The sequence below is a fragment of the Terrapene carolina genome, unplaced genomic scaffold (genome assembly GCF_002925995.2).
Source record: "Terrapene carolina triunguis isolate 2854851 unplaced genomic scaffold, T_m_triunguis-2.0 Scaffold93, whole genome shotgun sequence".
NCBI classification, from domain to species: domain Eukaryota; kingdom Metazoa; phylum Chordata; order Testudines; family Emydidae; genus Terrapene; species Terrapene triunguis.
This window is the reverse complement of record NW_020664444.1, coordinates 32281407-32308869: the sequence shown is the minus strand read 5'-3', so window position 1 is coordinate 32308869 and position 27463 is coordinate 32281407. Positions and strand designations below refer to the sequence as shown.

General features: G+C 47.3%; 1 protein-coding gene across 3 annotated transcripts in view; it reads left to right on the top strand.

Moving 5' to 3' along the window:
* Positions 1 to 2039: 2039 nt before the first annotated feature.
* The window catches only part of LUC7L (LUC7 like), a 39170-nt gene continuing 13746 nt past the window's right edge, over positions 2040 to 27463 (top strand). For 2 of the 3 annotated variants that reach the window (XM_024197810.3, XM_024197811.3), the window contains exons 1-4: positions 2066 to 2210; positions 4702 to 4796; positions 23106 to 23204; positions 24962 to 25072. In XM_024197810.3, the coding sequence (XP_024053578.1) occupies positions 2150 to 2210; positions 4702 to 4796; positions 23106 to 23204; positions 24962 to 25072 (366 nt within the window). In that variant the 5' untranslated portion in view covers positions 2066 to 2149. Of the gene's footprint in view, positions 2211 to 3548; positions 3620 to 4701; positions 4797 to 23105; positions 23205 to 24961; positions 25073 to 27463 lie in introns of all 3 variants that reach the window. The other variant, XM_024197812.3, reaches the window with a different exon arrangement.

Below are 27463 nucleotides of genomic sequence, written 5' to 3'. Positions count from 1 at the left end.
CCCCCGGTGGTAGGGTTTTGTTTCAGGTTGCCCCTTCTGATATTCACTCCAACTGCTACTAGTTTTTTTCCTTTCTGCCACCTCCACCCATTTGGCTCCAATCTCCCCCGCCTCAATTACAGTTTTGGGCTTCCCTTCTAGGATGTACCTTTCTATTTCCTCAGGAACACCCTCTAAGAACTGCTCTATTTGCATTAGGAAGGGCAACTCTTCCAGAGATTTAACACTTGCTCCTGATATGCAGACATCCCAATTTTTCACAATGTGGTAGGCGTGTTGGGTAAATGACACGTCTGGTTTCCACCTTAGGACTCTGAACCGCCGATGGGCATGCTCGGGTGTTAGCCCCATTCTAATTCTGGCCTTGTTTTTAAAAAGTTCATAGCTGTTCATGTGTTCCTTAGGCATTTCAGCTGCCACCTCTGCTAAGGGTCCACTGAGCTGCGGTCTCAGCTCCACCATATACTGGTCTGTAGAGATGCTGTACCCAAGGCAGGTCCTTTCAAAATTTTCTAAGAAGGCCTCTGTATCATCGCCTCCCTTGTAGGTCGGGAACTTTCTGGGATGGAAAGGGGTACCTGGAGAAGGATGGCTAGGGTTGTCTGGTATATTTTGCTTAGCCCTTATCCTCTCTAACTCCAGTTCATGCTTCTGGGCCTCCATAGCCTTCTTCTCTGGCCATCTGTCTATCATGTTTTTTTTGTTTCTCTTCAGCCTCAAAACTGGCTAATTTCAGTTTTTTCTGGACGTCACTTTCTGTCATCCTAGCTAATCCCGAGAGTAAGAAAGAAAAGAAAAGAAAAAAAAAAAAACGGCTTGTGAATTTCCTGGCTGTAGCTAACACCTTTGTTAAAAAAACCTAATACCTTTGCCTCCAGGCAAAGAGAGAGCAAAGGAAAAAAACCTCCAGCTGTTCTCAGCTCCTGCTTTCTCCAAGCAGCTAAAAGAAGAAAAAAAAATTCCTGAGGTTTGTGCTTCTGATTCAAAATGCTCTCTGGTTCAAAATGATCCCACCTCTCTGCCACCATGTCAGGGTTCCCTCCCCACTCTGAATTCTAGGGTACAGATGTGGGGACCCGCATGAAAGACCCCCTAAGCTTATTTCTACCAACTTAGGTTAAAAACTCCCCAAGGCACAAATTCTCCCTTGTATCTTGGATTAGGCAAACGCTGCCACCACCAAGTGATTAGACAAAACTCAGGGAAAGGACCACTGGGAGTTCCTATTTTCCCCTAATATTCCCCCAAGCCCTACACCCCATTTCCTGGGGAGGCTTGAGAATAAACAAGATGAGCACAGACCAACCTTGGGTTCTTTTATACCACCAAAAAAAAAAAAAAAACTTTATTAGAAAGAAAAAAGTTAAACAAAGCACCTCTGTAAAATTAGAATGGAAGATACTCTCACAGGGCAGTCAGATTCAAAACAGAGGATTTCCCTCTGGGCAAAACCTTAACGTTACAAAAAGAAAACCAGGAATACAGCTCCCTCTCAGTACAGAGAAAATCACAAGCCAAAATAAAAGTAAGCTAACGCATTCCCTTGCTAGTACTTACTAATCCTAATGTAGTTGGATTGCTTGCTTTCTTGATCTGTCTCCGGCAAGCACACAGAACAGACAAAACAAAGCCTCCCCCTCCCCCAGATTTGAAAGTATCTTGTCTCTTTATTGGTCCTTTTGGTCAGGTGCCAGCCATGTTACCTGAGCTGCTTAACCCCTTACAGGTAAAAGGATTTTGTGCCTCTGGCCAGGAGGGATTTTATGGTACTGCACTGTATACAGGGAGGTTGTTACCCTTCCCTTTATATTTATGACAGAGGCCCCTACTGTTGAGGGCGCTATTGGGGCTCTCGGGAGCCCCCAGCAGCCTCAGCCCCGGCGGGTCAGTGGGAGGAGGGACCGGGACGGTGGCTGCGGGAAGGCCCAGGGGGGATGATGGGCCAGAGCCCCCCCCGTTTCCTAGCAGCCCGGCTCGGGGCAGGACTACATCTCCCAGGATGCCGCGCGGGAGCAGGGCGGGGCTGTTTCCGCCCAGCGTGCCCCGCGCTGGCTGCTGTTGCGGCCGGAGTCGGTGCCGGAGCCGTTGCTTGCGCCCCCCGCTCGCTCTGTCCCCGCTGCGAGGAGCCGCGCGCTGCCTGCCTCCCGCCATGTCGGCCCAGGCCCAGATGCGGGCGCTGCTGGACCAGCTCATGGGCACGGCCCGGGACGGTGAGTAGGGGCGGGCGGGGCCTGCCGGAAGCGCCGCGGCCTGGCTGGGGGCCGGCATCGGCCGCGCTGGGCCCGGGCCCGGACAAGCGCCAGCGAGGGCTCTGAGCGGGGCCTGATCCCGGGAGCGCGGGGCCGCTCCAGCTGGGGAAGGGTCAGCGGCCGCCGTGGGGGACCAATCCGGGGTCCGACCGCCCCTCTCGAGCTCTGCCTCCTGGGCTGAGCCCGCCCCCGTCTCCCCCGCCAGGGCCCTGGCTCCTGGGCCCGAGTCTGGTTCCCAGGACTGATCTTCGCTCCTTTGCTCGCTTCCGTCCCCGCGGGGCCCCTGGCGCCGGGGTCTGAGCCCCTCTCCCCTGCCCTCCCGAGCAGGGGCAGAGCCCGGTTCTCTTGCTGCCCCCAGCTGTGGAGGCTCCGTATCCAACACCTGAGCTTTGCTGATGCTCCCCGGCCTCTGCCTGCAGGAGCCCTGTCCAGCTGTGAAGCCTGTCATTATCTGTGTAGAGCCCTCGGCAGCTGCTGGAAACATCTGCATGTGTCAGACTGATCAGAGTCTGTGATTGTTTCAGTACCTATCCCGGGGGGAGGGGGCCACGTTGACTGCCCAGGCCCCACTTCAAACACGGGGTAGCTCACCTTTGAACAAGTCGATTCAGGACTCCAGTGCCTGTTTGACACTTGTCTCTGTGTCAACTTGAGTGCCCACATGTGGGATTTGGCTGACTCCTTTATAGGGAGCCTGGGGTTGAAAATGTGGAGCCTGTTCTTTTATAGTAAGCAATCAGAGTAGCCTAGGTCTAGCCTATGCAGACTTTCTCTTGGGACTCTTTGGAAACTTCGGCAGAGGATATGTGCTTAGTGTGCAGTTCTGTAACAGAGACAATCTAAGCCTCCCCTAAAACAGCCTTGAGTGCCTCTGCTATTGCATTGCAAGGTGAGCTGGAAGTCTAACTTTCCTGACTTAATATATATTTATATGGAGAGACTTTCCGGCCATAAGCTCAGAGGAAAAGCTCTGTGTTCAGTCAGTGCTTTACACGCAGAAGCATGTTAGGTAGGCTTGTATGTAGAAACTGAAGCTCATACTAGTTGCCAAGGACAGGAATGTTGCATCCTATGCAAAACTATTTTCCTGCTATGGTTTGTATTTTCTTTTCTACTGAGCTACTGAATATTTAAATTCATTCTGGCACATTAGCAGGGCTGTCCTGGTACTTTGCACTTTTTTTCGTAAGTGAATAAGTGCTTTTTCTTTCTTGTGTATTGAGTTGCTTTTGAATTGCTTCCCATATTTTTATTTCATACAAACTGAACAATTGTGGCCCCTCTATTTTATTTATAAAGGTTCAGTGTATCTTTGCCTGCCTACATCAATCTGCAAGGGAGTTGCAGAAAAGCCTCATGTTCATCGAGCCGTGAGTCACAACCAATTTTTAAAGCTGTTATAACAAAAAAAGTGTTTGCTTTTTTTCACAAGTAATTTTAAGAGTGTAGCTTAGAAAGAAAGAAAGAAAGAAAGAGGAAAAAAACATTTTCAATAGACACTACATTAATCCTGGATGCTTTGCAAATCCTAAACTATATTCATACTTTAGTATTACACATACCTGTGTCATATACACAGATTAGCTATAAAATTGTCACATACCATTGCCACTTTGCCTTTACTTTTATGTATCATTCCCCTGACTTCCTTACTGCAGGTGTGGGCAAGAAAACTTTTCCTTTAAAACTTTTCAACAGTGGGCATAAAATTCTGCAGCTGAGGTCTTGAAGAATGCAGAAGGGTATAGTATGTGTTGGAGCTCGCAGTGTGTATTGACTAACTTTGTTCCTTTTTTTTTGCTTTTCTGATATTGTCTTGTTTAAGTGGCTCCCAAGTGTAAAATGTTTTCTGAGGGTGGGATGGTGGGGTGGGAAGTACATGTTTTATGTTCCAGGCCGACACTTAAAAAGCTCCATTCCTCACATGGCCTTGGAAAGTACACTGCATATTTGGCTGCCAAACCAATAGGACTGAAGCATTAGCTTATTGGATTAGTAAATAGCAGTTGCCTGTAGAAATTGCCAGGCACAGCCCTGTTTTGTGATTCATGGCCCTCTGATAGCATGGGTTTCAGTATCTCCTGCCCCTAGCTTTTATATATTTAAAAGAGAAAATGAAAAAAAATTGTCAGGGCTATCAGCCAGGTTGTCTTTTTTTCCTGGCTAGGCTGTCTCTTTGCATAGGTAACAGGCCATGGGCGCTATCTGGCTTTCCAGCACCGTATTTAATATGTGGTGTACTGGTCATCTAAATGCAATGTTAATATTTCAGTTGCCAATTATAAAAGTTCCAGAATACCTTATTCTCCTCTAAGCTTTTCCAAACAATCTTGGGGAACAGGAACATGAAGTATTTTTAATCTGCATATAGAGGCGAAATGATCATACCAGCACCATCATGCTTTATCAGCATTCTAATGCTTTCTTATTTAAACCAACACATGAATTTCAGGAGATGAAACCAGGCAAAGAGTGAAGTTTACAGATGATCGTGTCTGCAAGAGCCATCTCCTGGACTGCTGCCCTCATGATATTCTGGCAGGAACAGTAAGTGTCTGTCTTGGTAGTAGTAAGATATGGTGAAATAAAAGGCAATGGAAGTTGTTCAGATCACATCCCTGTGCCATATATACACCTCTACCCCGATATAATGCTGTCCTATATAACGCGAATTCGGATATAACCCGGTAAAGCAGCACTCCAGGGGATGGGGCTGTTTTACCTCGTTATATCCGATTTCGTGTTAATGCAAGCGGTTCCTCTGCTCCCGCGTTACTTGCTGCGGCCCTCCCCGGCCCCCTTGCCCCAGCTCACCTCCGCTCTGCCTCCTCCCACGAGCGTGCCGCAGCTCCGCTTCTCCTCCCTGCCAGGCTTGCTGCGCCAAACAGCTGATTGGCGCGGCAAGCCTGGGAGGGAGGAGAAGCGGAGCTGCCGTGCGCTCGTGGGAGGAGGCGGAGGTGAGCTGGGGCAGAGGGGCCGTAGCAAGTAAGGGGGGGGTGTGTGCAGAGGAACCGCTCCCCGCCCCAGCTCACCTCTGCGCCGCCGCCGCCTCCTCCCACGAGCACGCTGCTCAGCTCCGTTTCTCCTCCCTCCCAGGCTTGCCATGCCAAACAACTGATTGGCGTGGCAAGCCTGGGAGGGAGGGGGCAGAAGCGGAGCCGCGGCGTGCTTGTGGGAGGAGGTAGAGCGGAGGTGAGCTGGGGCGGGGGGGCCCGAGGAGGGCCGCAGCAAGTAACGGGAGGCGCAGAGGAATCGCTCCCCACTCCAGCTCATCTCCATCTCCTCCCCTGAGCGCGCTACCGCCACTCCTCTTCGCTTCTCTCTTCCCCCCCCCCCCCCGCCCCCCTTTCCAGGCTTGCTGGGCCAAACAGCTGATTGGCGTGGCAAGCCTGGAAGGGAGGGAGAAGCGGAGCGGCGGCGTGCTCAGGGAGGAGGCAGAGCGGAGGTGAGCTGGGGCGGGGAGTGGTTCCTCTACCTACCCCGATGTAACGCGGTCTCACCTATAACACGGTGAGATTTTTCGGCTCCCGAGGACCGCGTTATATTGGGGTAGAGGTGTACATCTTAGGAGATGCCAGTTAGGAAAGATCAGGGTGTCTCTGCACATTCTGAATGTACCTAGTGCATGAATTTCAGTATGACCATCTGTGACACACACATGTTGCTGTTGAAAAAAATCTGCCTGTAGAATTATATGGAAGTGGTCAGAAGTGAAGAGTTTTAGTAATCCTGTATCTGGTGCTAAAATAGAACAGTCTTGTCAGTTTGACATACTCGGTGCCTTTGAAACTTTCTAATGCTGATATGGGACTTTATTAATTAAGAATTAAAAGAGGATAATATAATGTCTGTCAACATGGATTTATGGAAAATAGATAATTTCAAACAAACTTGGTATCTTTTTTTAATGAGATTTGCAAGTTTGGTTGATAAAGGTATTAGTGTTCATGTAATATTCTTGACTTCTGTGAGGCATTTGACTTGGTATCACATATTTTGATTAGAAATATAGAAAGATATAAAATTAACATGCCAAAATTAAATGGATTAAAATCTGGCTTTGAGATAGGTCTCAAAATGTAATTGTAATTGGGGAATCATCACTGAACAGGTGAATTTCTACTGGGATCCCACAGGGATTGGTTCTTGGCCCTATGCTATTAAATACTTTTACCACTGACCTGGAAGAAAACCTAAAACCATCACTGAAGTTTGCAGATGACCCAAAAAATGGGGGCGTAGTAAATAATGAAGAGCACAGGTCACTGATAGAGCAATGTGGATTTCTTGGTAAGCTTGATGCAAGCAAACAATGTGTTTTCATATGGCTAAATATAAATGTACCCATCTAGGAAGAAAGAATGTAGGCCATCGGGGGACTGTAGGATGAGGGAGTCTATCCTGAGGAGCAGGATTTGAAAAAGATTTGAGTCATAATGGATAATCAGCAGAACACCAGCTCCCAAGGTGCAGCCAAAAGGGCTAATGAGATCTATGGATACATAAAACTGGGGTATCTCGAGTAGTAATAGAGAGGCGATTTTTACCTCTGTGTTTGGCACTGGTGTGACTGCTGCTGGAATATTGCATCCAGTTCTGGTGTCCACAAATCAAGAAGCATGTTGATAAACTGGAGAGGGTTCAGAAAAGAGCCACGAGACTGACTAAAGGATGAGAAAATGTGCTTTATAGTGATAGATTGAGCCCTTTGAGTCTATCTCAAAGAGAAGGTTAAAGGGTGATCACAGTCTGTAAGTATCTACACGGGGAGTGAATATTTGATAATGGACTTTTCAGTCTAGCAGAGAAAGATCTAATGTGATCCAGTGGCTGTGGAAGTTGAAGCTAGACAAATTCAAACTGGAAATAGGGCGTCATTTTTTAACAGCGAGAGTAATTTGCCATTGAAACAATTTATCAAGTATCATGGTGGATTTTCTATCACTGACAATTTTTAAATCAAGACTGGATGTTTTTCTAAAAGATCTGCTCTAGGAATTATTGTGGGGCAGTTCTCTGGTCTCTGTTATAGAGGAGGTCAGACTAAATGATCACAATGGTTTCTTCTGACTTTGCAGTGTATGAATCTTAAATGGGACATGGCCACTTCCCCTTCCAGCCCACCCTCTGTCCTCAGCAGGCTGGATCATGGCTCATTTGTGGAACTCTGAGATGTTTTTAAACAACCTTGTTTCTCTTTGATCTAATTTAATTCTCAACTCCCCAGCTTTCTAGTTTCCAGTCTTACTGCATGTGACCCTGTCCTGATGGATTCCCCAGGGAACAACTTTCTTTTAATGGGGAATGTATTAGAGCAGGGGTAGGCAACCTTTCAGAAGTGGTGTGCCGAGTCTTCATTTATTCACTCTAATTTAAGGTTTCGCGTGCCATTAATACATTTTAATGTTTTTAGAAGGTCTCTTTCTATAAGTCTGTATTATATAACTAAACTATTGTATGTAAAGTAAACAAGATTTTCAAAATGTTTAAGAAGCGTCATTTAAAATTAAATTAAAATGCTGATCTTACGCCACCAGCCTGCTCAGCTCGCTGCCAGCCTGGGGTTCAGGGATCAGGGCAGAGGTGTGGGGGGTGTAGGGCAGAAGGCTGGGTGTGGGGGGGGTTCAAGGGTCAGGGCAGAGGGCTGGAGGTATGGGGGTGCAGGGCAGAAGGCTGAGTGTGTGTTGGGGTGGGGGGTGGGGGTGCAGGGCAGAAGGCTGGGGTGCTCGGCTCGTGGGGATGCTCCCAGCCCCCTGCCCTGAGTGGCTCATGGCAGGGGGCTGGAAGGGATATGCCCTGTTCCACCCCCTTCCCCCAGGCTCTGTCCCTACCTCTCTCTGCGTCCTCTACGGAGCTGTGTGCACGCTGCCGCTCTTTCCCCGCCCCCTCGCTAGGGCCATCAGCTGACTGGCACAGGGACGGAGGGGAGGAGGGGCCGGAAAGCACCACGCTGGGGAAAGAAGCGCGGGAGGGGGGAAGCTTGGCTGCTGCAGAACCAAGCTTCTGCCTCCTGCCCCCGCAGGGGAGAGCGGTGGGGCTGAGGGCCGGGACCGCGGCAGGGAGCTGCGTGCCACTCAAAATTGGCTTGTGTGCCGTGTTTGGCATGCGTGCCGTAGGTTGCCGACCCCTGTATTAGAGTATTAATGGCAATTTGTAGCTCACTGTAATTTAGTTCTTAGGACTGGTTTGACTAAGTAGCATGTTAAAGTGTGTCAAAGCAGATTTTGTTTAATCTGCAGATGAAAGAAGGAACCCAATAGCACCTTCCTGCTTTTCTAGTTTCTGCCTCCCTTCCTGGGAAAAATCTGGCTCATCTTGAGTGTTCAGTTCAAATGCATTCTGTAGGCGCAAAAAAGAGGATGTAGGATTTTGATGGTGCTGATGAGATTTTATGTAATTAAAAGTATCCTAATTTGGGTGGCTGAGTAAAGATGAAAAAAATTACTTATGGAAAATGGATACCACCAGATAGATTGCTAAATTACAGTATACCGAGATATTATTTCAAAAGAAAATGCAGCATGTCTTCTGTCATCGCCGCATGAGAACTAGATTGCTGCATGCTGGAGATGAATTCAAATACTTGAATTCTTCCGTAGCCTTGCTTTCTGATGGTAAATATTAAAGTATTATAAAATCAGTCATTTTATATTGCTGTAGTCAAGCTAAACTGCTTAAAATGCAGTTACTATTTATAGCCTTGCCTTTTATTATATGTGGTCTGGAGCTGGCATATTTGCTGCTAACAGAGGAAAGGTTCAGTATTTAATCTTTAGGTTGTACCACTCAGACCAGAACAAGACTCCATGAGAACAAGGTCAGTGGCCCAAATGGTAAAAAGGAGTAACTTCCAGAATTCTGGGTATTCTTGTTCTGAATGGGTGTTAGGGTGTTATGAATTTGTAACCACGGAGACACGTCTGTGGTATTTGAAGGACTGACTCAATTCTGCACCAAAATATTAAAGTCTGCACACACTATTTTAAAATTTGGCATATTTTATTTGTAAAAATAACACTGTATAATCACACTATTTTCAATTATTTTGGTAATTTATTTCAACATACCTGTCAGCAAGTTTGTCCGTAACAATACAGATAGCAAAACAGATTTGGGAAAAGTTTTTTGACAAATAGATTCCTTACTAGCATATTGTCACATCTGTGTGGCTCCACAGCAAGCAAGAGGGACAGAGTCTCGCATGCATGCTCAGCCCTGCCCCTCTACTGCACACCCCCCTCCCCTACGATCCAGGTGTGGGTCAAGCAGGCTCAGCTTGGCAGGATCCAAGTATGGAGGGGCTTAGTGTTGGGGGGATATAGGTGTGGGGCAATCAGGGGGGGGGGGGATGGTAGGGGGGGGGGGGTCTGGGTGCATGGGCTCAGTGGAGGGGGCTGGGTGCTGGGGAGTGGGGTTTGGTGGGGTGCAGGTCTGGATGCAGTTGGTTGGGACTCAGTGGGGTTGGGGTCCAGGTGCGGGGAGCTCTGTAGGGTGGTCCAGGGGGATGGGGCCTGGCAGGGTGGGGGTTTGAGTGCGCGAGGCTCAGCTGGGGATGGTCTGGGTGCAGGGATGGGGGGCCAGATGCAGGGGGGAACTAGTTGGGGGGGGGGTCTCTGTGTGGGGGCACTCTGGATGCAGAGAGGTTGGGCAGATGGGGGTGGAGCTCCGCATACAGTGATCTCTTCCCCTGTGGCTAGAGAGTGATGGGAGCAGGAAGCGGAGGAGGGGTGCAGAGATTCCTGCAGCTGGCAGAGAGAGCCCAGCCCCACCCCTGACGCAGCCCTGACACCTGAACCAGATGCACGCCCTGGGTGTGTGAATCCATTTTTCTGTGGGGAAAGTAAGAGCTGCTGGGGACATTAATTTTGAATTCCCTGAGTAGTAAATGATGCAAAGAATTCATTTAGCTTCTCCCACAATGGCCTTGTCGTCCTTAAGTGCTTCTTTAACACCTCAATTGTCCAGTGGCCCCACTGATTGTTTAGCAGGCTTCCTGCTTCTGAAGTACTTAAAAAAAATTGCTGTTAGTTTTTGTCTCTGTTGCTTGTTGTTCAGTTTCTTTTTGGCCGGCCTAATTATAGTTTTACACTTGACTTGCCTCAGTTTCTGCTCTTTTCTGTTTTCCTCAGTAGGATCTGACTACCAAATATTAAAGGATGTCTTTGTCTCAAACAGTCTCTTTTACTCTGTTTAGCCATGGTGGGGTATTTTTGGTCCTCTGTTTTTTTGTTTTTGTTTTTTAACTTGGGGTATATGTTTAGTTTGAACCTCTATTAGGTGTTTTTAAATAGTTTCCATGCAGCTTGCAGGTATTTCACTCTTGTGAATGTTCCTTTTAATTTCCCTTTAACTAGCCTCCTCATCTTTGTGTAGTCCCCTTTTTGAAGTTAAATGCTACTGTGGTGGGTTTCTTTTTTCTCCGTACAAGCATTTTAAATTTAATTAAATTATGGTCTCTGTTACCAAGTATAAGGGGGCAGACTTACCCCTGCGGCGCCTCTTGCTGGTCTCTTCGGGGAATTCTCATAGACTCATAGAATTTAAGGTCAGAAGGGACCATTATGATCATCTAGTCTGACCTCCCGCGTGATGCAGGCCACAAAATCTGACCCACCCACTCCTGGAATAATTCTCTCCCTTGATTCAGCTGTTGAAGTCCCCAAATCATGATTTAAAGACTTCAAGTCACAGCGAATCCTCCAGCAAGCGACCCCTGCCCCATGCTGCGGAGGAAGGCGAAAAACCTCCAGGGCCTCTGCCAATCTACCCTGGAGGAAAATTCCTTCCCGACCCCAAATATGGCGATCAGCAGAACCCCGAGCATGCGGGCAAGATTCTCCAGCCAGACCCACATTGACCATTGATACTAATTACCAGCGACGGCATGTTATTGACTTATTGACTAAAATCATGTTATCCCATCAAACCATCCCCTCCATAAACTTATCAAGCTTAATCTTAAAGCCAGAGAGGTCTTTCGCCCCCACCGTTTCCCTTGGAAGGCTATTCCAGAACTTCACCCCTCTGACGGTTAGAAACCGTCGTCTAATTTCAAGCCTAAACTTCCCGACGGCCAGTTTATATCCATTTGTTCTTGTGTCCACATTAGTACTGAGCTGAAATAATTCCTCTCCCTCCCTGGTATTTATCCCTCTGATATATTTAAAGAGAGCAATCATATCCCCCCTCAGCATCCTTTTGGTTAGGGTAAACAGACCGAGCTCCTTGAGTCTCCTTTCATACGACAGGTTTTCCATTCCTCTGATCATCCTTGTGGCCCTTCTCTGTACCCGTTCCAGTTTGAATTAACTCGTCCCAGCTCCGGAGCGCCCTCTGCAGGCCGGTGATCCGCCTTGCCACTGGCCCCGTGTCCCTCCCAGGACCCCGGTGCCCTTTTCTCTGGGTGCTGCCCCCTGGCAGTACCCACACACTCTGAGTCTCCCCTCCCAGGGGAACCCCCACCCACTACCCCACCTCGCCTCAGTGTAAGGCTACTGCCAGTCACCATCTAGACTGGGGCAGACTGCAGTATATGCCACTCATCACAGGCAAGGTTGGGTTTGGACCTGCTGCCTTTGCCTACCCCTGGGCTGCCCTCTGCAACCCCCAGTACCTGTTGGCCCAATGCTAGGCCACAGCCTGGGGCTTTCCAGGCTGGAGCTCCCCAGCCCTGCTCCACTCAGGAACCCTGTCTCTAGCTCCCTGCAGCCAGGCCCTTCTCTCTCTCTGAATGCAGAGAGTGAGTGTCTGTCTGCCCCTGGCTTCCCTGCCTTTATAGGGCCAGCTGAGTCTGTTTGGGGCGTGGTCCCAGCTGCAGCCACTTCCCCCAATCAGCTCAGCCTAAGAGCTGCTTTCTCCAGCCACAGCCCCCTCCCAGGGCTGTTTTTAACCCCTCTAGATCGGAGCGGGGTGACCACCCCGCTACACCAAGCAATTCAGCTATCTTCACCTCTTAGATTAGATCCTGTGCGCCACTTAAGACTATATCAAGAATTGCCTCTCCCCTTTGGGTCCAGGACTAGCTCTCCAAGAAGCAGTCCTTACTGGTGTTTAGACATTTTATCTCTGCATCCTGTCCCGAGGTGACATGTTCCCAGACAATATGGAGATAGCTGAATCACCCATTACTATTTTCTGATATTATGGCTTCTCTGATCTCCCTGAGCATTTCACAGTCCCCATCACCATCCTGACCACATGGTTGGTAGTATAGTCCTACTGCTATACTCCTGTTATTCAAGCATGGAATTTCTATCCATATAGATTCTGTGATACGGTTTGATTCATTTAAGATTTTTATTACGTTTGACTCTTAGCTTTCTTTCACATGTAGTGCCACTCCCCCACCAGCATGACCTACTCTCTCATTCCTACATGTTTTATACCCTGGTACTATCGTGCCCTGTTGATTATTGTTGTTCTACCACGTTTCTGTGATGCCTATTATATCAATATCTTCATCTAATACCAGGCACTCAAGTTTACCCAGCTTAGTATTTTAACTTCTGGCATTTGTAAACAAGCATTTATTAAATTTGTCAATATTTAGTTGTCTGCCTTTATCTGATGTAATTGAATGGGACTCTTTTGTTTAACTTTCTTTTCAGTTCCTACCTGTATTTTATCAGCTTCTATCCTATCCTCTTTACTAGGATATAGAGTATCCCCATTTATAAATCTTCACCTAAGAGATGTCTCTGTGTGAACCTTGTGCTGTTCTGCACCTGTTGGCTTTTCCCCAGCCCTTAGTTTAAAAACTTTTCGATGTCCTTTTTAATTTTACATGCCAGCAATCTGGTTCCATTTTGGTTTAGGTGGAGCCCTTATTTCCTGTATAGGTCCCTCCTTTCCCAAAAGGTTCCCCAGTTCCTAATAAACCTAAATCCCTCTTCCAAAAATCACCATCTCATCCATGCTTTGAGATCCTGCAGTTCTGTCTGACTGCTTCCAGTTCTTTTGTTGTCACCTTCCAGAGCTCTCAACCGTTCACATGGAGAAAGTGAAAGCATTTTAGAGAATGCTACCCTGAAGGTCCTGGACTTTCTTGTTAAGAGAGCTGTTGACGGAAATGTCAAACATGGTCTGTGTCCCCAAAATTTGACAGTTAGATGGTGGTTACAGGAACTTTAAGCATGTGAGAAAAGACTGTCTCTCTCATCACTGCCTCCAATCCTGCCATCATTTCTATTTCAACTTCCTCTTCCCATCCTAACAAGCCATCAGCTTTTTAGAAGTCAGGTGTGTACAAAAAATTTTGGTAGAATTTGCAGGAGTTGCTTTAGAAACCTCTTGCTCAAATGATTGCAAATTTGGATCATCCCCCATGAAGCACAGCAAATTTCAAGGTAAACATGCAGATTTTAGAGCATTTAAAAAATTGTCCTTTAAAAGAAAAGTCTTCTCTGCTATAATAATTGTATGAAATTAATCATTAGCAAGTGCTTTGCTGTGTCCAGATCCCCCACACAGTATAATCTTGAATACATATGAGGCTCAGTTCATCTCAATGTGATGGTCTCAGCAGAATGAAAACACCCCATGGAGTTGAATACATCCTGAAAAAATAGAACTGAGACATGTAATCTGCCCCATTCATGTCAGTGAGTGTTCTCGTCACTTCCTCCCTAGTGCTTAAGAGCCGGTGATATACATCAAGCATGCCTGTTCTCAACTCCTCACCCCAGTTTCAGCATGTTGTGTATGCTTGTGTATGTTCTTAACATGCTAATTTTTAGCTTCCCACCCAGAAGGGCAGGGCTGCCCTGGATGCTGGTCACATGGGGGGAATTGAAGGGGGTCTCAGACGTCCCCAAGAGGGGCAAGGCCCCCCCAGATCATGGCACGTATGGGGTGGCACAGAGAGGGGCTCAGATACCCCCAGAGGGGAGAATGTGAGTCTGACCAATGCCCCTGCCCCTCCCAATTCCCCTGCCACCCACCTCTGTCTCCCCTCCTCTTTCACATGTCTAATCTATCATCTTTTCAGACAGAATTTGAGCATCTTCTGAATTTTCTGCTGTACTCAGATTCTTCCCCCCCACCCCCTCCCCCCGGGTCCTTTGACGGGGTGTATTGTAGCAACATGCCTACTTTTTTTTTTCTTTTTCAGTTTTTTGCCCAGAGTTGGATTTGAATTTACAGTGCCTCAGTATTGCTCAGGTTTGATGGCTGTAATATGTCTGTCCTCTTGAGCTGTGCAGGTCCTATGAGTTGTGTCTGGCTAGCAAACCTCTGAAGCGCCCTGTGTGCACATTTGTGTTGGTGGGTCCCATGCACTACTTGGGGGTTAAAATCAGACCATGTGACCACACTTGGAGACCTGGTTTGATCCCTAGATCTGCTCAAAGAAAGTTGGTAGAATCTGTCAACTTGAGAAAAGCTAGTGTTTCTTATTTCAGGAGGGATATACCTTGGGAACCCTTTGCCGAAAGAATCTAAATTTTGGATCATTAAACCCCCCTGGTAACCCTATGAGGCACACCAAATGTCAAGGCAAATCAAGTAACCATGCAGATTTTAGAGCACTTAAAAGAGTTAATCTTTAAACAGAAAGGTGCTCTCACCTTAACTGTAGCAGAGCTGGCTCTCTGCTGTAACAACTGTGGTTTGCTCCTGTTTGATTTATCTGGCGACTATGGATATTTCAAGCAAGCATGGAAAGTCATTATCCTGGGGACAGGGTGTCCATTCATCAGGCTTGCGAATGCCAGTGCCAGGATGGAATTTCATACTTCCCATTGGACTGGTTTGTTAACAATCCACTGGCGGGAGAAACCACCTCTCAGCAATCTGATCAGACTTGTTGGTTCAGCTTCAGCTTCCATTCTCTTTTTTTCTGTCTTATGACTGCTGACCCTGGTTCCAAACCTGTGTGGTGTAGGGAGCCGATGCAGAGGTTCCCAGTGAAGAAAACTTTGTTTAAGCTTTTGTGATCTGTTCCACCTCGTGGGTTGTGACAAGCTACAGTTGTTTTGTTGTCACCCTTCAGAATTCGCAACCAATCAGGTGGAGAAACATGGAGGAGGGAGATGGACTATTGCACTCCCAGAGGCTGATGCTTAGCTGGAATTTCTGAGGGACTACTTGCCCTGAAGTGAATGCAGATAGCTCTGGCCTGGTGGTTGTCTAGATTGCTAGTGGATCGGCCAACAGATTGCCCTGGAACAAACAATGGCAGTATTTCTACCAGTGGAGGGACTGCGGCACTTCTGGAGGAAGTGTCAGCTGGTAATATTTCCTAAATTGGGTAGCTCTATGAACTGATCATATAGTTTTGAGAGTGACAGAGGTGGAGCGTCATCCAGATAATTGTATTGGCGCAAATTACCATTGTGCCTGCTAGCAAGAGACAGTGGTGAGCTGATGAAACCTGTGGCATGGCAGAGATCTCATCCATGAGGACCTGAATTTTGTTGAAATTTTCCTTGGGCAACTCACAACATCCAAGTTAGTTCTGAAAGATGCTCTTAGGGGTTAAGAGTTCTTGTGATGGAGTTACTGAATCTGCAGAAGAGCTCCTTAGAAACATGTGATGCCCCAGGATCTGGATGGCTAGGCAAGTGTGGTGACTCTGCAACCAGTAGGTTGTTAAGATAGGGAGGGGATAAATCTCAGTGCCCTGTTATCCATTTTGGTAGCCATGCTGAGACATCAATTGCATAGTCCACCCGTGAAACAGATGATAGTCCAAAGGACATTGACTGTAATTGATAGTGGTCATCTCTTATAGCATAGAAATGTTTAATGGCTGTAATATTGGTACATGAAGATAAGCCTGCTTGAGGTCTGTGGAACATGAAAAGTTCTAGGGGATTGTTTCTTGATCAGAAAGGCCAGTGTTCTACCAGGAAATCAGCTTGGTGCGCTGAGGTAAAGGGCCCCGTGAAAACCTCCAGACATCTAGATTACCACAAAAAAATGTGGAAGAGAAATCAAGGCTTTTCTGCTGATTGAAAGCAGGGTGATTGCCCCCAGGGAGAAAAGTTCAGAGATGCATTGCATTTCACGAGATCTGGAGAGAGAAGGGAAGAGTGCAGAGTGAATTGGGGGACTTCTTGAAAGTGAGGTCTTGAGCCTGAGAGCTTACCTCTCAAATCAGAGAAGTGTTATCTCTGCTTGCAAAAATTGTTGAACCTTGTTTTCAGGAGAAGATGGTTCTAGGTTGTGACTGGACCCCCTTGTCTTGTGGAAAATCCTCCTCTGGCTGGTGTTGGAAAGGAATTCTGATAGAATGGCCCCACAGAACAAATGGGGTGAAAGGACACTCGCTGGTCTGATATTGCTGAAAGCTGGAATTTCCACAAACTGACCTGAAGCCACTCTAGATTCCCTTGGAGAAATTTGGGCTCGACACGATCGTAACATCTTACTAGTCCTTCAGAGCTTTTTCTAGAGGCTTAATCCAAATGTTACCCTGTTAAAGGGATCTTGGAACAAGGCTGCTCCTGGAAGTGGTGGCTGTATTTAAAGGCCACAGCCATGTCTCCATTTGGCAGCTCAAGCTAAGAGTAAATGACTTGATAAGTCAATTAGAGCAGTTGTTTCATTGTTAATAACTACAATGATGTTGATGTCACAAGTAATCATTTTAAAAATGATATTTCATCTCTGGGTAGTCTGTTTTTTGTGTTAATGTACTTGCTTCATTCTGAAATTTTCAGTCCTCCTCTGTACCTGTTCTGCTAGTGTGCGTGTGACTCGCACTGCTCTCTCTTGTTTGCAGAATAATAGAAATTGGAGCTGTCCTCCATCACCATGGGGTTGCTGCTGCAGGATTGTTCCCTACAGATCAGACATTTGTAGGCAGTTCTCTAGGTATTTTCCTCAGCTACTGGCTAGCTAATTTAGGCCTTGGCTACACTTGCAGATGTACAGCGCTGTGAGTTAAACCTGACTTCGTGCAGCTGAGTAGGGAAAGCGCTGCAGTCTGTCCACACTGACAGCTGCCCAGCGCACTCTCGTGGCCACATTTGCGGCAATTGCAGCGCTATTGGGAGCGGTGCATTATGGGCAGCTATCCCACAGAGCACCTTTTCCCATTCTGGCACTGTGGGTTGTGGGAAGGGGGCGTGGGTGCGGGGGATTCTGGGTCCTGTCCCAATGGCCCATGATCCATTGCTTCGCATCCCAGAAATCCCTTTGTTTCTGTCCACCTTTGGCGCCATCTTTCAACGGTTTCTATGCAGCGCGATCTGTCTGCGGGAAATGGAGTCCGAACTGCTGAGGCGTATGCTGACGAGTCTTGCCAGCACGTCACGTTTGGCTGTCGAACTATTCCTTAAGATCCAAAGTGAGAGTGAGGATGAGGAGTCCGACGATGCTATCGAGCCGCGTAACGCAAACGACACGAAATTGCTTGTGGCATTCACGGACATGCTCAGCACCGTGGAACGCCGCTTTTGGGCTTGGGAAACAAGCACTGAATGGTGGGATCACATCGTCATGGAAGTCTGGGATGACGAGCAGTGGCTGCAGAACTTTCGGATGAGAAAAGCCACTTTCATGGGACTGTGTGAGGAGCTTGTCCCCACCCTGCGGCGCAAGGGCACGAGATTGAGAGCTGCCCTGCCAGTGGAGAAGCGGGTGGCTATTGCAATCTGGAAGCTTGCAACTCCAGACAGCTACCGGTCGGTCGCAAACCAGTTTGGAGTGGGAAAGTCGACCGTTGGAATCGTGTTGATGCAAGTTTACAGGGCCATTAGTCGCATCCTACTCAGAAGAACCGTGACTCTGGGTAATGTGCAGGAAATAGTGGATGGCTTTGCACAAATGGGGTTCCCTAACTGTGGAGGGGCGATAGATGGGACGCACATTCCTATTCTGGCACCACCCCACCTAGGATCCGAGTACGTTAATCGGAAGGGGTATTTCTCTATGGTTCTCCAGGCGCTTGTGGATTACCGTGGGCGTTTCATTGACATTAACACAGGCTGGCCCGGAAAGGTGCATGACGCACGCATCTTTCGGAACGCTTGGCTGTTCAGGAAGATGCAGGCCGGGACTTTTTTCCCAGAGCGGAAGCTCACGGTAGGGGAAGTTGAAATGCCCATTGTGATCCTTGGAGATCCCACTTACCAGTTAATGCCGTGGCTCATGAAACCCTACACAGGGAGCCTTGACAGCAGCAAGGAACGGTTCAACTACAGGCTGAGCCGGTGCCGAATGACTGTGGAGTGTGTCTTTGGCCGTTTAAAGGGCCGCTGGCGATCTCTGTATGGGAAGCTGGACTTGGCCGAAAACAGCATCCCCGCGGTTATAGCCGCGTGCTGTGCCCTCCATAATATTTGTGAAGGGAAGGGTGAAAGCTTCACTGAGGCATGGACCTCCGAGGTTGAACACCTGGAGGCTGAATTTGCACAGCCAGAGAGCAGGGCTATTACAGGGGCCCAGCGCGGGGCTGCAAGGATTAGGGATGCCTTGAGGGAGCAATTTGAGGCTGAAAACCAGCAGTGATATCTGGTGCCCTGCACGGGAGTGAAGTGCAGTAGTTCCAATCTTTAGGAATCAGTGTCTGCTTAGCAGACAAGCAGACTTGCAGTGCCTGTTTAGTTCCTGGGCTAAGGAGTCTTTTACTTTCTGCAATAATAAAGAATGTTTTCAAAGCCAAAGAATCCATTTATTGAAAAGAAACAAGGGGGTGGAGTGGAGAACAGTACAATAACAGATTCGCGTATGTCCTGTCTGGTGTGCTGTGCAGTGAGTGCTGCACTTCAGGACAGCTATACTGCATGGTGATGGGGGTTGAGTGCAGAGGGTAAGGGTTGTGGTTTTCAGGGCTGGGTGGTGAAGATACTGGTGTTGGAGGCAGCGGGTGGTGTGAAGAACACGGAAGTTGGGGAAAGTGGGTTGGAGGTGACAGTGGGGCACAACGGAAAGAGTTTTGGGACAAGGGCTGTGGGGGGGGGGTGGCGTTTGCGTTTGCCGTACTGCTCCTCTTTCTGCATGGCTACCAGCTCCTGGATAGCATCTACTTGGTGCTCCAGGATGCTTATGAGCCTATCAGTGCTTTGCTGCCAGTGCGCGGTGCTTTGCCGCCGGTGCGCTGTGTTTTCCTGGCGGATCCTGCTTTCTCTCTCCCTCCAGTCCTGTGCTTTCTCATTCTCTGTAATAGATTGCCGCATCACTTCTTGCAGCATGTCTTCTTTGCTTTTTTGCGGTCTCTTCCTGAGTCTTTGCCGTCTCTGAGCAGGCGATAAGAGGGACGGCTGAGGTCTCAAGGTTGATGCAGCTGTATAGGCAAAATGCAACATTTAACAGAGGCAGCATTGTTTATACCAGACAGAGTACTGATTCCCCCCGCACTTAAGGAGTAGAAAACACACAGGGTCTACACAATAGCATAATTTTCCCGTCCGAAACGGAGCACACATATCCCACGGGAGCCTCAAAATGGTGAGTAAGGGGGACTGATTGTTTCAGGGCTGCACTGTCCTCTGGGTTTCTGTGCCTTGGGGAGAGTCAACAGCTTCAGGGGGCACCTACACTGAACACTGTCCCAACGTTTTCCGCAGGAGTTCATCCTGGACAATATCTCGCTGCTGAGGGTGACCTGGGAAGCAAGGGAGGGTCTTCTACTGCAATGCGGCTTCCGCCCTGGCCCATATGCAGCTTGCCTGTGTGCAGCAATGGTCCCCCCGCCCCTCGCGGCACAGTGCCACGGACACGTTAGCCTGGCTGGGACAAGGACCATGGTGGCTCTCCTGATAAACCTGCGCAAGCACATTGCACACGTTCTGGATGAGACATTCGAGGAGATTACCGAGGCCGATTACCGCGATGTGATAAACCACATCAATGCACTATTCCGCATCTAGGCATGCATGCCTAACCCTCCTCTCCCAAAGAGCCCGCACCGAAAAAATTCCTTCCCGAAAAAAAAAAAACGCTTACTGGGAACCTGCTCTTCTGTTTGTCCTCCACCAAGTACCGGCCGCTGCGACTGGCTACCTTCCTCCTGGCTCGAGAAGAGCTCCTGGCTGCATGGCTCCAGGGATTCCGGGGTGTCTCCATCCGGCCCACCACCATCACTCCCATTTTCCTCCTCCTCCTCCCCCCGGCTCTGAAGTGTCCATGGTGGTGCTCGGAGTGGAGGTGGGGTTAACCCCAAGTATCACATCCAGCTCTTTGTAGAATCGGCAGGTCGCGGGGGGGAGCACCCGAGTGGCCGTTTGCGTCGCGGGCTTTGCGGTAGGCACTCCGCAGCTCCTTCACTTTAATCCTGCACTGCAGGGCGTCCCGGTCATGGCCCCTTTCCATCATGTCCTTTGATACCTTCCTGAAGGTATCGTAATTCCTATGGCTGGAGCGCAGCTGGGACTGTACAGCTTCCTCCCCCCAAACACTGATGAGGTCCAGCAACTCGCCATTGCTCCATGCTGGGGCTCGCTTGGCGCATGGAGGCATGGTCACCTGGAAAGATTCGCTGATAGCACTCCACACCACGCCGGGCTGAGCAAACAGGAAGGGGATTTTAAAAATTCCCGGGAAATGTAAAGAGTCGGTCACATGGTTGGTTACCTGAGGCCAGGGCAGTAGAGTTTGAACTGATGACCAGAGTGGCTAGAACAGGCATTGTGGGATACTGCCGAATAATTCTGGAGGCCATTCACAGCGCATTGGGCGGCCACACTGGTGCCGCAGCGCTGCAACGGCAGCGCAATACTCGCTATTCCTCTCGGGGATGTGGAGTACATGCAGCGCTGCAACCACGGAGATACAGCGCTGCAAATGCCTTGCCAGTGTGGATGGGGAGTGAGTTACAGCGCTGGGGGAGCCTTTACAGCGCTGTAACTCGCAAGTGTAGCTAAGGCCTTAGAGATATTTAGTTTTAATCTTAGCCCTGCTCAACCCCTCTAATCATCTGGGGGTACAGATACATACATACACATCTCTGCAGCATGACTCTGCAAGCTCTGATGGAATTTGTTCTCCACTCCTACATGGGCCTTTGGCTCTGGAGCTCTCCGGATGGTAAATATACTTTTTTCCATTTTAAAAAAACCAAACCAAGCGCTTGGCTGTAGATGCTGATAAAACACCTGGATGAAACTAGAGAGGTCAGTTGTAAATATTTTAATTAAAATCTTAAAGCCCCTTAATTTTTTGATTGATAATGGTGGAAATAGATTTAAAAATTGGGAGCAGATGGCAGAAGTGATTGGCAAGGAGGCAGTCCTACTTAGTTTCTTGTTAGCAAGGGGATTAGTTTTAAATCAAAGCGATTTTAAATCACGTATTTTAATTTTTGTGTTTCTACATTTTAGTTATTTTCCTAAAGAAAGGTTGATTCTCATTGGTTGGTAACCATTAACATATGTTGATTGCAACTAAATATAGCCTTTACACTAAATTTGGTGCCTTTTTATTTTATTTTATTTTATTTTTTTGGCTAACCAGGAGGGTACACTATATCTATACATCTTTGTTTAAGCAGTTGTATAACTCAGCTTACATTTATTCTTAGTCTTATTTTTCTACATTATTTGTTATGTTAGAAGATGGGGAATGATGCATTTCTTATTTACTAAACTAATTTTTAACTATTGATTTGTGTCAAACTCTATCTGGATTGAAATTCAAATGCAATTAAAAACACACACAAACAGCATTTCGGGTTTTTAATTGCATAAAACTTCCTTTAACTATGCTGGATACATAAGAAAAGAGTTTATCAAAACATGTTTGGCATTTAAAACTAAGGAAGTATTATCTGTAATTAGTTGAATTGACCTTATTGTTCCTGGTCACCATGTCCTTCAAGATTTTAGAACTAGTAGATCTCACCCTCTCATACCTAGTTTTATTCATCGATTGGAAGAGCTTTCCTGCTTTTTCAACTCCTAGTTGATTTCTTAACTTTGAATAAACTAGTCATTGGCCTGAAGTAGTTGAATAAACTGAAGTGAAGAAAATATTCTCTCTCCAGTTGCAGTAAAGGGTACCGTTGTCAAAAACTGGTTTAGCATTTCAACAAACTCTGGTTCCCAGTGCTTAGCCAGTGATTTTCACCAGTTCAGTAGTTTGACTTTCTTCAAAGCTGGACAGCAAACACGTACTCCTTAATATTATTATTTTTGTTTAATTTACATGATTTTAATAATTATAATAAATTTAGGTCTTAACATAATTTATCAATTTCAAATTTAATTGTAAATAGGTTTTTTTTTAAATAAACATGTAATTTAAATTAAAACAAGGTTTTTTGTTTTTTTTTTATTTAAGTAGTATTTTTTTATTTATCAATCCTGCTTGCTAGTCAGGTCATTCGTATGGGCTTGTGCAAAAGAGGCCACCGCGTTGGTCCAGTGGGACTTCAAATCCATAGCTGTATTAGGCTGACCCTGTGCAAGGTAGCTGTCAATGGAACTCTTAATACTACTCCACAAGTTAGTTGCTAGCAGACACGTAGACATACTGGTCACTGGCCCCATCCTTTCACCTTCAGACTGAGTTACTCTTAACCAGGAAGCAGCACCTGAGTGCTGTGGGGTTATACTGGGTTTCTTTGGACACTTTCTCAGTTACCCCAATGTTAATACATTTTTCCTGTTGCCCTTTAATATTAGGAGTCAGATAACTAGTTCATTCTACCTGCCTCTGACTGTTGAGTGATATGTTTTGCTTGCATATAGTCAAAATGGTGTTACTTCAGAAGCACCTGGAAGAATAATCCAACCAAACATGTCTCTTGTGGCCACTTCTCATATTGGTAAATCAAGAAAGAAAATTGGTTTTTAAATTGCCTTTGTGGGTGTGATGCATGAAATGAGCATTTACACAGCTGTCAGCAGTTAAATATCAGTGCTTGTTGCAGCAGTAGAAAGTTCTTACATTGACCTTCTCTTTACTTTCCCATAGCGCATGGACCTGGGAGAATGTACAAAGATCCATGACTTGGCGCTGAGAGCAGATTATGAGATTGCAAGTAAAGAGAGGGACCTATTTTTTGAGCTGGATGTAAGTATTGTGATTTTTAGTTATTTGTGTGTAAACAGATCAGTATAACTTCTGATATCAGACTGAGCAACAGAGTCCAGCTGACATTTCTGCTAATCTTTCTGTTTACTGTACTATTTGCTAATTTGTAGTCCCTTTCCCCATGTCAGCCTGATGCTGAATTGAAAAGTTAAAATTAATTATGGCATTTGCAAAACCTAAGAATAAAAACAGTCAGGCTGCATTCCTTTCCTGCTCAGAACTGCCACCGCTCTCAGCGAGGCTGGAAATATCATGCTCTGATGGGCTGCGAACAGGGGTGAATTCTAACATTAGAAACCTGCTCTGTGTAATTGTACCTTTGCCAGCCTGTGCTTCCGCATTGATTTTGTGCATTGGAACTGCTCAAGGGTAAAAGCAATGCTAGCTCTCCCATCCTGGCTGCTCTGGCGTATCTGTGTGCACCAGTTGTCCATGTAGTGGTGTTTCAGTGCACCACATCCGCCATCTAGGTGTGAATCCCCTGCTAGGTCTCAGGATGTAGAGACTTTGTCAAGTTACAGCCAGATCAGAAGCTCTTCAGAGCAGTCTTCATTCTCTTTGCTCACATCTATGTTCAAACTAAGGTGTAATGACCCAGCTGTAGTTACTTACCTGGGAAAGGTGGAGATGGGGACAGGGGTCAGTGAAATTCCCTTCCCTAAGCAGACAAGCAGCTGTTGTCTGAGTTTGCCTCACCTCGGTGTCCAAGAGTCAGTCATTTGATTCTGTCGTTCCCTGCCCTAATTTCATTTCTATTGAAATAACAGAACCCAAAGCTCTTTCTACTGACTGTTTTCTATCTCCTGCTCCTTTATTAGCTCAGTATTTTTCTAGCTAAACCTGTAAATTTGTCTTCTCAACTGTCTCATGAATTACTGGCACCCTGCCATTCCCCTTCCCCCCCCCTTTATGAGATCACTGATATCCTGGTCTCCTAGTTACCTTTGTTTTTGCATCCTACCTCTCTTCCCTCACACTAAGGCTATAGCTATACTACAGAGCTTACAGCTGTGCATTCAGCTGCACCAGTGGAGCACTTCTAGTGCAGACGCTCTAAGCCGACAGGAGAGAGCTCTCCCGTGGTGGCTATGTCGGCAGAAGAAGCTGTCCCACCGTCATAGCACTGTCCACACTGACGCTTAGGCCGGCATAATTTACGTTGCTCAGGAGGTGGGGGAGGTGGGGGCTTATTCACACCCTTGAGCGACGTATGTTATACCACAGTAAGTGGCAGTGTGTACATAGCCTAAGGAAACACTGTATCCTGGCCCCTTAGAGGAGTAAACGACACAGAGTAAAAAAAAAAAAAAAAAAAAAAATATATATATATACACTCACACGGCGGGGAGCGTGTTAGGGCTGAGCACAGCCTCCTTTGTGGGGTAGGAGCTCAAATCCCAGCTGTATCACTGCTTCAAAAGACTAACAGATGAAGGGAAAAAGACAGGCTGATCTCCACCATCCATTTACAAGTGTGTGTTCCCCATAGTGGGTGCTGCTAGCATGAAGAATATAGGAATTGCTGTACTGGATCAGGTCAGTGGGCCTTCTGATCCCAGTTTGAAAATGTTGCCCTACATCCACTCAGGTAAAAAGGGAAAGCTGTGTGGTGGGTTGTGATCTGTGAAGGAATCCTCCTGGTTGGCTCTCAGTAGCGAGAGAGCCAGAGCCCACCAAGTGCTGCTTGTATAGCAAAAAGCATCCATAGCTACAGTTCTTGGTTTGAACACACACAGGCTATGGATCACCTGGAGTCCTTTATCGCAGAGTGTGACCGGAGAACTGAGCTGGCTAAGAAACGCCTGGCTGAAACTCAGGAGGAGATCAGTGCTGAAGTATCTGCAAAGGTATCACTCTTCAGTTCAACACTTGTTCTGAGGGCCTGTGTGCACTGTTATGACTAGGGCTATCTATGTTAAAATGTGATTTCTAAAACAGGAGACCTAAGTTACTTCTAAGCTGCGCGGCTGCACAGCAGGCTATCAAGGGCCACGCAGGCAGAGAGAGGCACCTGTCCCTGGCCCCAGCCCTAGAGCTGCCCCAGGGCTGGAGAGAGTCTTCTCTCTCCACAGCCCGGGGCAGCCTGCACCCCAAGCCCCTCATCCCCGGCCCCATGCCAGAGCCCTGAGCCCCTTCCCGCACGCCTGACCCCCCATCCCTGGCCTCACCCCAGAGCCTGCACCTCCAGCCAGAGCCCTCCCCCCGCAACCCTCTTCTCCAGCCCTGAGCCCCCTTCCACACTCTGAACCCCTCGGCCACACCTCCGCCACACATCACCTCCATACTGGTGCACATAACAAAATTCTTTCCACACATGGACGTAAAAAATTAGAAGGAACATTGCACGAGACTGCAAACTAGTAATATTACCAAAATGTGGCTTTGGCCCTTCTGCGGTCGTGGGGTTTTTCTTACCTGCATGGACAAGAAAACCATGTTGGGATCGAGACGAAGACAAAAACACACTGCTTTAACCTGTTTCTAACCTTTTTCCTTCCACTCACGAAAAACTGTTATGTTGTGTTTGGGCCACTGTCCTGTCTTGCAGCCATTTAAAGAGTTACTAGTGCTGAGTGGTCAGGGCTGCCTGCCTCTTGTCTGGGCTTACTGACTTGGCTTCTGGCCTTGGCAACTTCGCCCAACTTAGTTTTTCTGCTTGAAGCGTTTTTCTCTTCTCTTGTGCTGTTCAGTGGCAATCTCTTTAGTATTCCCAATCCTCATAGTTGGGGATGCCCTTAGGTTCTGAAGCTCTGAGTTTGCTCAGTGTGTCTCCTGCTCTTTGGGATGTTGCTGTGAAGTTTTGGCTGACTAAGGAGGTGTCTCCTGATTGAATGTTGCATTGCACAAAGAGTAAATATTCCTGTAGCCTGCACTAGTGACAATTTAAACAGTGATTTCTTACCACCAAATCCATGTTGGAAGATCCCTGTTTTCTCATTCATCATATGGTTCCTAGTGACACTTCCTGCTACCATTCGTTTCCCCATGCCCCTCGTGAGACAGGAGACCCTTATGCACGTGCACACACACACATACCCAGCCCTCTCTCCCAACCCTCTGGCATGGAATTTGTATAATGTGTGTTTTGCTGCTTGGTCTCTTTTGTAGCCCAGGTGGGTGTCTCTTCATCCTTTTTCCCTTCAAGGTGAGCGCAGGGGCTTTCTCCCAGCTTAAGGGTCTCATTCAAAAGACTGAATTCAACAGGAGAAACTGTAATAAAGACACACAGCAAGGATAGATGAGGTTAAAAATAACAAGCTATGACCATGCTGTTGGTGGGGGCTTGTGGAGACAGTTTGCCGCAGTGGCTGTGAGCAGCTGTGTCCCTGTTGCCCTCCCTGTGGGGAGAAGAGCAAGAGTTTAAAGAAGAGAAGTGGGTATGGGGGAGAACCCTTCAGACTTGCTTGTACAATTCTAAAAGAGGGGTAGCAAAACAGCCGTATTTGTGGGGATCAGTTGTGGAACTGTGTGATGTGTCATACATTTAGCATACACTTCTGGCTGTCTTGCTGTCCATGTCTGCCAGGATTGCTTCCACCGTTCCACATCTCTGAGCAGCTTCCAAGAGCTACTCTTGTTAAACCAGCCTGCCAGATAAATGTTACTTTCTTGCCCCAAATACCAAAATCCCCCTGAAATAGGCCCTGGCCTGAGGCCCCTGGTAAGGGAATGTTCAATCCTGCACTAGTGACAGGTTTATATCCTGTCTAGTGACCCTGCAGGGCTGGGAGAGGAAACTCTCGTCTGTCTCTTAAGAATGCTGTAGCTCAACCTGAAGTTGTGGGCTTGATACAGGAATCACTGGGTGACGTTGTCTGGCTTGTGCTATGCAGAATGTTAGACTGTTTGATCAGAGTGGTCCTTTCTATCCTTAGTCTATGAATGCAGAACAGGGATGTTCCTATCTTTCACTTGGGCTACACAACATCTGCTTCCAGCCCTGGAAAGTCATGAGATTCAGACCCTAAAATCTTTACATTTTAAAATCATTTTTGAGGTTTCTGTGGCTTCCTCTGACCCTGTCAGTTTGACTGAAGGTAACTGAAGCACTTGGCTTTATAAATAGGGGATGCAAATATTACTGTTTTAGTATGCTGGGAATATTTTATCTCACCCTTTTCCTGTAACCCCCAAGCAAATACAGAATGCCTGGGGGGTGGGGTGGCTGAGAGGTGCTCTAAGTGACCTGCATAACTTGTTTGTGGCTTTGCTACTAGTGAGTAATGCATTAAAGTCAT